The 10,186-nt window shown below is 29.2% G+C and overlaps 1 protein-coding gene across 2 annotated transcripts in view; it reads right to left on the reverse strand.

Moving 5' to 3' along the window:
• The window catches only part of LOC111631343 (vacuolar protein sorting-associated protein 13B-like), a 132,076-nt gene that overhangs the window by 115,998 nt on the left and 5,892 nt on the right, over nucleotides 1–10,186 (reverse strand). For both annotated transcript variants that reach the window (XM_023375568.1, XM_023375569.1), the window contains exons 2-8: nucleotides 8,204–8,507; nucleotides 7,674–7,861; nucleotides 5,775–5,984; nucleotides 5,468–5,699; nucleotides 4,419–4,601; nucleotides 4,166–4,338; nucleotides 836–1,039 (exon numbers count right to left, since the gene is read on the reverse strand). In XM_023375568.1, coding sequence (XP_023231336.1) covers nucleotides 836–1,039; nucleotides 4,166–4,338; nucleotides 4,419–4,601; nucleotides 5,468–5,699; nucleotides 5,775–5,984; nucleotides 7,674–7,861; nucleotides 8,204–8,507 — 1,494 coding nt within the window. The remainder of the gene's footprint in view (nucleotides 1–835; nucleotides 1,040–4,165; nucleotides 4,339–4,418; nucleotides 4,602–5,467; nucleotides 5,700–5,774; nucleotides 5,985–7,673; nucleotides 7,862–8,203; nucleotides 8,508–10,186) is intronic.

Below are 10,186 nucleotides of genomic sequence, written 5' to 3' on the forward strand. Positions count from 1 at the left end.
TATTTAGAACTTGCAATCTTGCAACTTTAGCAAATAAATGTTCAAAATTCAGTATTTCCTGTAGTGCACAACTCACTCATGACATTGCCAAGTTTACGCCTCAAACTTTTCCTTAGATTATCATATACAATTAGTATTTAATTTTGTAAGTTTATTTGATTAGTAAATTGATCAATATACATCTGGATACCATTTAAATAAAGGTAATTTACTACAATATCTTTTCATACAAAAGACTCAATACAGGCAGCTGCCTTCAAGATACAGACAATTTTGTTTCATATTAAAATATTTACCATGAAATACTCATTATAAATTGAATATAGTATAAAATTCTATGCATTACATTAACAGCCAGTAAATAATCTTTCAATTAATTGAAATATTGAATTAAGTGAATAGAATATTCAGTGTGACTACATGATAGAAAATTGCATATTTAATTACATAAAATCAAATTTTATGCAGACAAATAAATTTTTAGATTAGTGATGATAAGTTCAAAACAAATAAAATGTAAATTATTGTTTGAAGTTTCTTGGAGCTTCCCAAATGTTTTGAATCTAATCCAGGAGAATATTGAAACGTTCTCTACAAGAAATAATGAAAATGTTTGGCTCTCTATATGTATGCTCAACTAATGACTTACGTTTTTAGTAACATAACAAGTTCATATAAACAGAGCATACAAACAAACAATGAAAGTATTGTAAAATATTGATAAAATTTAGTTTAAAAATTTCATTAATTATAGAAATATAACTAATAAAACCATTAAAAAGAATTAACTAATTATATAGAACTAAAAAATATCAAAACAAATTTAAAATTTTACCTTTAAAGAATAATGAGCATGACACTGATGAAGAAGAGTTTCTGATGGATTTTCAAGAGATGATACTATCTTTGCCATTTTATAAGGATACATGGGTTTACTAAATTGAAAATCAATTGAATCCATACTAATTACTACAATAATGCTTTGGTCAGAATTTTGAGTTACATTTCTTATATCTCTGATCTTTGATAATCTATCTTTCTGCAAAAAAAATATTTTTATTAGCAAATAATTGGACAATTTAAAAAGAACACAAAAATAAAATAACATTTTTAAATACAGTAAATTGATGAGTGATAATATAATTATAAAATACTCATTGTAATTGTGTAAGATTCAAATTTAATTTAAAAGTTCTGTTTTATTCTAAATATATAATAATAATAATTTATTTAAATTATGAATTCTGTAGTATTATTATTAACAAGTAAATAAAATAATTATTCATATTTAAAAAATTATATTCTTTCATTCTTCTCATTCTTTCTACACATCTTTCTAATATTAACTTATTTCTTTCCTATGAAAACATGTCCCATCCAATTTGCTGCCTTCAGTTTTGTCTTATTGATAGTCTGCCCACTTTTTCCAGCCATATTCAACACTTGCTCATTGCTTAAAAGTCTATCTAATTTTTAATATTTGGTGTCTAGGGGGAGGCAGTGAACCCCTCCCCCTAGACACCAAATGTGAAATCGTTGGCGAGGAGTCAGGACAAACACCAAACTCTTGACACCAAATGTGAGATCAGGAATGGTGAGATCCCGCTCACTATAATCAGGATAGATAATTAGTCTAATGATAAGAAGGCTGAGAACCATGAGATCTCTGCCTAAACATCAGAAGCCTGACACCAGTTAAAATATTGGTTTTATATCTCATTCTAACTCACAATAGAACAGAAGGAGGGATAGGAGGGATGATAGTTCATAGGAACAAAAGTGGAAGTAGGCTCTTATCAATTTATAAAAAGATTAAATATACAGTGGGTGATCGGTTAACGAACAGATCGAATAATGAACAAATCGGATAACGAACACTTTCGCAAAAGATTTTTATGTTCGGACAATGAACACATGATCGGATAACGAACAGCCCACAGAACAAACATAAGAAGAAGTGTAAAATAATGAATACAGATTGGACTTTCCTTGTCTTCGGGCAACAATTTGAAACTTTTCAGAGTGTGGGAGACGTCGACATCGACGCTCAAGCCGGTATATACCGATCGGATAGTATTCCTCCGAACTTTGAAACTCTCCCTTGTAATTCCAGCCTTTTATTTTTCTGACAAAACAATTCATTTATGTATTCGCGAGACTGTCGGGTAGGCACTCTTTAAGTTTTGCGTCGGTTTTTATTTTCGAAAGGTGAGAGTATAATACTAAAGATTAAAGAGTGGGCAGAAGATTTCTGATGTTGCTGGGCAGTGTGGCTTGAACAGGTCTACAGTATGCGGCAGTTCAATCTAATTTGAGAAAAATACTGTATAATCAAGAAGACTCAAGCAGCTAAAGGAGTAACAAAAATCATATCTGAGAAATAAAGAACATCGAAGAGCTCATAATTGAATCCGAAAGTTATCTGACGACTGAAGACCGCGAAGAATTCTTGAATGAAGAACACCAAGAAACTCGGCGAGATATGTTTTCTTCTGAAAAAAGTGGATTAATGTCGATATCTGTTATTAAAGATCCTTTGAAGAAGTGGGATGATGTCAGAACGATGGTCTTAGAATGGCATCCAAACCAGGTTGAGGCTTGGAGATTTCTACAATAGCAATGCTATTAATTACTTACAAAAAATCCTGACGAAGCGAGAAAAGCAATCGACATTAGACAGATTCTTTAACCCTTTCAAACGCAAAAAGACATGACTAATAAAAATGCAAGACTGTGTACGTATGTATTTTTATTATTACATATAAATAAACGTAGTAAGAAAGTATATATTTTTTATTTTTAGGGGTCTCCAGAACCAATTAATTAAATTCCCATTAAAACCTATGGTAAATTGATAATCGGTTAACGAACAATTCGGATAGCGAACAAAGTCTTGGAACGAATTATGTTCATTAACCGATCACCCAGTGTATTTATTTATACATTAATAAAGAAAGGATTACAATTAACATAATATTCCAATAATAATATATCAAACCAACATTAGACTAAGTGGGAAAACAAGGAATTGATTATTCAACTATTTAACTATCCTAATGCAAACTACAAATATTTAATCCGATTTTTCAAGAGATCTTACAATAATTCATATTCATTACCTGTCCATGTAATGATGGATATGATGAAAGAACCTTTTTCTTTGAATGGAAGGACTTCTCATATCATTCTTTCATGATGAGATCAATGCACCAAAGCAAAGATGGGAACTAATAGGAACTTAATCTATTGGCTATGCAGCCTGTGGCTGTGACATGTTATTCATGACAAAAAGTGCTGTTTCAAGGCCATCGTCACCTTTTATACCAAATACATGAGGATTGTCCACAATTCCTTTCTCACACTTCTAAAAATTTCATTTTAGAAGGAACTATCCTCTTTTCCTTTGACTCAGAGGAAGTTAATGATGATAAACATCAATAAAATTTCCTTCATTTTCAAGATAAAATAATATTAAAAATGTTCCCCATATCAATTCCCAGTTCTCACATCATCTTCATAGTCACATCTATAATGCCTCAGTGTTCCTTTTCTTATACTCTCTCAATGTTCATACTTCCTTCTTATCCTCTCTCAATGTCGATATAAGAATTTACTCCAAATAAAGTATTTTGTTATGTTCTTCGTCAGTTCTAAATCTAGTGATCTATAAATCATTCTAGGGTCATTTCATTGAAGTCTTAGTATCCCTATTTATCTTTCTTACTTATATCACCACCTAAATATTCAAGTTATACTGAAAGTATTATTATTTGAAAACTATTGGCAGTACAGGAACAAACAGACTATATAATTGCAATTCTACAACTGGCTAAGTAACAGAACATCAATAATGATATGATTCAATCAGTAAAAAAGTTAATTTCTTATCTACTTTGAGTAAAATTAAACAATCTCTTCTTGAATTTATACCAAAAAGTATTTGGTTTAGTTGACAAATTTACATTTCTTTCAGTGTAGCGTTTTTCTCAAGCAAGTTAGAAAGTTGAAACAACTTCTAAAATGACTATAAACACAAATTCTAAGAAGCTTTCTAAAACTTATTTATTACCTTTGGTAAATGAAATGATTAACTGTTTTATTCTAGAATAATTCATAATATATCAGGATTCTTATTAGAAAAAATAGAGTATTAATACTATATTACCTTTCTATGTTTCCTGGATGTTTTCTTAATATTTAATTTATGATAGGGATGATTTGCTACATGAATATGAATAAGTGGTTTAATTAAAGTAATATGATAAATTCTTTGAGGTACAAATTCTTCTAATTCATCAACAATTTCATCAGAAAAACTAAACAATTTTGAAGCAGCATCTGAAAAAATATATTATGTAGAAAATTTAAAAAATATGTTTTGGAATAAAGTAACAATAAAAAAATTAATTTATACTAACCTAAATTATTCATATTATAAGGAGGATAATCATAAATATTTGCATAATGATAAAGTTTTAAAAATCTATGGACCATATCACTAGATACTTCAAGACAGGAAGGTCCAAGCACCATTCGACAGAGAGACCGTTCATGAAAATTATTTTTTTCCAAATATAATGGAGTTATGTCAGAGTAAGATCCTAATTAACAAAATAATAATATATCACATTGTTAATTTATAAATAACTTAATTTTACAAATTTATCTTGCCAATATAAATATAAATCAACTGCTTAATTTTATAAGGGAAAAATAAACATGCTTTGATAATCAGATGGCTGAGATAATTAAGGTATCAGTCTACCACTTTGGAGACCCAAGATTAAATCCAGGCAGAAAACTCTCTAGAAATTTTTCATGTCTGTCCTAGTAATTTAGACCTATCCTTTACCACCCTGCTATCCCATTATGGGCCTAACTGAATCCATAATAGAGATTTGTATCCCATAGCAACACCATTTGGCCAAACTGTTCTTTTAACCACTTAGACATTATAAAATGTACAAAAAATGGCTGATTAACCAAATACTTTGTCAGCATATAGTGATGACAATAACTAAATTCAAAATAAGAACCAAATGATGTTGCCAAAATTATCTGGCTACTTTTGGGCTTCATTAATAATTAATTATTAATTAATTTGACTATTAATTATTAATTTAGTTCAAAAGTAGCCTGATGATTTTGGCAAGGCCATTTGGTTTAATCAATTAAAATCAGATTACGAGTTGTTTATATACAAAATAAAAGCCCTTTAGTACAGTATCTTCAATTGAAGACACTAAAACAAAAAACAAAAATAAATGTACTCATTGAAATTAATTAATTTATGTATTGTTGGCATTTGTTTCTTAACATCATTACAACTTTCAATAAGTTAAACACAAGTTTTGGATTTGATAATAAAATACATTTGCATGTTTATTTTTTCTTCCTGGTGCTTTAATTAAACAATTAATTTATATTCATATTTTAATTTTTTGAAGCATTAGTTGTTACATTTTACCTTGCCAATCTTCAGGTAATTCAAGTTCATAAAAGTAGTCAAAAGAAAATGCTGGAAATCTTTCAATCATTATACTTTCAGTAAGTCTGGTTAAATGATCTTCTCTATCAAAATTATATTCTCTTCTTTGATTGCAATTTTCGGGTGCAAGTGGATCAAACAACGAAGAAGTACAATAATTATAGGTATGGCCGTTAGAAGGAAGTATGCCAGCTCGAAAATAATTATTTTCCTAAAAAATACATGTTTAAAAAAATTAATTATGCATTTATAAGCATCAAAGAACATATAATAAATGAAATATTACATTATCTAATAATTCTCCATCACTATTATTGCATGGACAATCACCAATTCCACTTAGAATAACAGCAGTTACACCCATATGAATATTTGCATAATCTTCTCCTTTTTTGGTGATTTCAGTTGCAATTCCATAAAAATTAAGGTTTATTATTGGCTGAAAACTAAGTTTGGGAGGACTGTAATACGCTGTATCTCGAAGAGTTTCTGATAACTAATTGAAAAAAGAGAATTAACATATTTTTGTTACATTTATTCGTTTAAAACAACAATAACAAATTTGATAAATTTTTATAATGTCTAACTTAAATATTTAATCTTAAAAATGATATAAAACAAACAAAAAATTCTCTAACTCTATTACTTAAACTATTAGTACTAGTGCTAACGGAAACTGGAAATTCTCAAAAGTAGATAATGAGTTTTGGTAAAAATCAGGTTTTAAATATCAGATGTCAGTTTCATAACCACTTTGAATTCAATATAATTAACATTTTATTATTGCACTTTATTAATATTAATTAAGTACTACAGTAAATAAGTTATTAATCAAGATTCACAAATATGCCTGTATCAAGCATTATATATGATTAAAAGTAGTCAGCATTTCTTCAAATGGTAAATGCTGGAATCTTTGTATTTAAAAAAACAGCATTTGAAAGTTAATTTTAAAATTTTCCAGTAGTAAAGTATATCAGTTGTGTAGAATAATCTTAAACCAAACGTACTGTACTTTACTGCAAACTAACAAAAAAGGAATTAAATTCAATGATACTGTAATAATGATAACAATTTCATTGCCTATTCCAAACCAGTTTAAAAATAAATTTTAAGTGTTTGCTAAAATCACAGTTTATTGAAAACCAGTTTTGTTGCCAGCAATAATCAGTATATCTTTTTTTTTTCACTTTTTCTGTTTTAAGAGCACTAATAGGATCTCTCTTCATATGCAACATAAGTTAATCAAACCAAGAATAAGCACTTAGTAGCAAAGATGGGACCTGACATATCTAATCAAATTGACTAAAAGAATTTAAGGATCTAACTGTGATAAGCCCATATCCCCAGAACATTGGGCCAATACAATCTGCCACTTAGGCCATCAAGTCGAAGTGGCAGATTGTATTGACAGATTTTTTTTTGTTTGTTTGATTTACCATTGCTAGTCAGGAAGAAAATAAAACTATTGTTGATATTATTTTTAAAAATAAAGACAATGTATATGGAATATGAAAAACTTAAATAGTTTTCTCATATTGCCAATTACAAATGTTTTGAAGAATTAAACAGAAGAAAATTTCCAGCACCAATATGTATCTCAAACTGTATTTTTTTTTAAATCTTTTTCCCTTTTAAACTCCCTTCACTCTGTGGGCACTAAAAAGGCCTTTTTCTATACCTATTGCAGATTTGGCTTGGCAACCAATGAGAGCAACTAGGTGGTGAGAGATAAGGCACAACATATCTGTAAATAATTGCTTGTGAAAAATTCCTGGAGAGTTGCTCACTTGAATTCAATCTCAAGTTCCCAGAACATTAGGCTTACACCTTCACCACCTTAGCCATCCTCCCATCCTTATGCTGTATTAATTTATTAATTTATAAATTTATATTATTTTGTTTCCACTTTTCACATTTAGACTTTATAGTCTTTTATGTGTTTATACCAATTTCAAAGCTCAAATCCATACTTAGAAAGTACCCTCAATTTAATGCTATTTAATAAAATCTTTAAATAAATCTTTTGTGTAATTTAAATTTTTACTTCTCAAATTAATTTTGAAAGTATTTCATTTAGAATTATTGTAGCAAATATTAATAATCTAAAGTAATAGTTTTAAATATATCTAGTTTGATGAAAAAATTGAATATTTAGAACAAACATTATTCTTTAAATATGTACCTTAAATACACAGCTTGCTTTATCAATAAACAATCCAAATTGTGTTATGCAAGAAGTCAACAATTTTGCATTAATTTCATCCATTCCTTCTTCATCTTCCCAAAGTGGAAAAATTTCTGGTACGAACGACCATGCCCAACTGGCCCATCCAACATTGCTTCCATCTGATTGCCCACCTGCCTGAGATACTATGTAAATAAATAATAAAATGATTGTAAGTACATCTAATAAACTAAATCCTTTTTCATTTGTATACTTATATACTTGACTAAAATTATATAATTTTTCAATTTTATTGAAATTTAAGCAAAAAAATATAAATAAAATTTATGACACATTTAAACATGTATGAGTCACTACAAATGGTTGTAAATGTTTGTGTGAAGTGAAAAATTGGCCAACTACCATGGCTACTCAAGAAAAATTTAGATATGGTAAGATATGGCTACTGTATTATAAAAAAAAAAATACTTGAGAACTTAATCCCTCTTATCTTTAAGTTTCAAGATTCAATGTACAAAAATATTCACCTGACATATTTTGTTCTTGATTTGATGAATTATTTACTTCTAATTCAGAAGAAGCAACCATTTCTTCATAATTACATCCTACTTCGCCATAAAGTAATAGCAAGCATAACTGACCTAAACGTAGTAGCATGGGTAACTGTTGATCTGTTATTGAGAAGTCTAAACAATCGCAGAATACATGTATTCGAGTAACAGCTGCTAATTTAGAATGTGGACTATCGTAAGCACTGTACCACCTCCACACTGTTGAACATCGATATAATAATGGATCTTGATAAGTCTGAATTTTTCCACTAGCATCTCTCTGTAAACATAATTTGTAAAATAAAATTGTTATATACAGATAATCACAGTTACAAACAATAGATTTTGTAAAATAAAACAAAAATTTCACATCATATTTTGTAGAAATCTTTGAAATTTAATAAAATTGACAATATTCTAAATATTCTGCATATCTAATTTTGGTATTTTATTTTTGTAAATATTTTGGACTTTTATTTCCTGCTTCAATTTCTAACGCTGGGGTTCACAATTAATATAAATTCCCATCTGGCTTCCATCAACTAAGAAATATTATCCTATCAATGCTTCAATCAACAATATAATTAAAAGTAATTCCATCTATAAAATTTTATAAATAATTATTAATAAAATTTATCATAAAAGTGTATGAATCTTGATACAACAGGGAGTCATTTATAATGTTAAAGTGCTAAGTTCAGTAAGCTAAAATTATTCTTTATTTGATGTTTTTGACTATTCTATTGCTGTCTTAAGCTCACAACTAATACTAATAAACGACTTCAACAAACACAATTATTGTAACACATCACTGTTCAGTGACAATTGCATTAAGACTAATATTAAATATATATTTAAAACTAATTTATTATTTTAAGAATTCTAGAACTTCCAAACAATGTGGTATGTGTTCAATATCGTAGCTTTCTGTAGTGCCATGTATATATTTTTATTAAGGTTTAATGTTTCTAGACTTTTATTTAGAGTGTATTGTACACTAAGACCATCAATAGACAAGAGGACAACAGGTATAATAAATACCCAATCCTCCAGGACTGCCTTATTTCTAGGGTGAGTGGAGTGTGCTTGTTTATTTTTCGAGTGTGTGCATTTTTCATGTTATGAGTCTTTGGAATGGATATGTCTATAATGCATGTGATTTTATTGTGTTTGTCAATGAGTCTGATGTCTGGTCTGTTGTGGTAAATTGTTTTATCTGTTATAATTATGGCTCTGTTGTAGTACATTTTGTGTGTGTTGTTTCCAATACTGTCTGTGGAATATATTTATAGTATAATTCGTGAATGGCTAATAATTTGTGTTTGTTTGCAAGCTCTTGGTGTATTATATTTGCTACTTGATTATGTCTATGTAAATAACCTGTCTGTGCCAAGAGCTTGCAACCAGAAGTAATGTGTTGTATAGTTTCTGGTATAATGCGGCATTTTTTGCATGTGTCATTTGTGAGTGTTGTATCTTTGAGTATGTGTTTTCTGTAGTTTTTAGTATTTATGACCTGATCCTGTATGGCAATCAAAATCCTTCCGTCTCCCAAAGAGGCATCCTCAATCTAACCTGCTGTTTGACGCAGTTTTGTCAATAAAATCCTGGGCCAGGTCGTAAGGATGTCTGCTAGGGAGTGCCTTTCGAACCCATGACTATGTCTATGCTTTTTATATGTTGTCAAGTCTGTATGATGTAAGTGTAAGTTTAATGGTATGTTATTTGAGTCTGCTAGAGTTACTGTTTTATGTAACTGTGACGTTTCTTGTTTCTTGTAGAAAAACTCTCACAGTGACTGTATTTGTTTGTAGTGAAGGTTAACTATGTCAATCAGGCCACGTCCGCCATCTTTACGTGGAAGGGTTAATCTTTCTGTGGCGGATTTAGGATGATGTTGTTTATGCTTAGTAAGTGTTGTTCTAGTTTTCCTTTGGAGTTGCTCGAGATCTGTGTGAG

Source organism: Centruroides sculpturatus, unplaced genomic scaffold, assembly GCF_000671375.1.
Source record: "Centruroides sculpturatus isolate CEXI.00-Female unplaced genomic scaffold, Cexi_2.0 scaffold392, whole genome shotgun sequence".
Taxonomy (NCBI): domain Eukaryota; kingdom Metazoa; phylum Arthropoda; class Arachnida; order Scorpiones; family Buthidae; genus Centruroides; species Centruroides sculpturatus.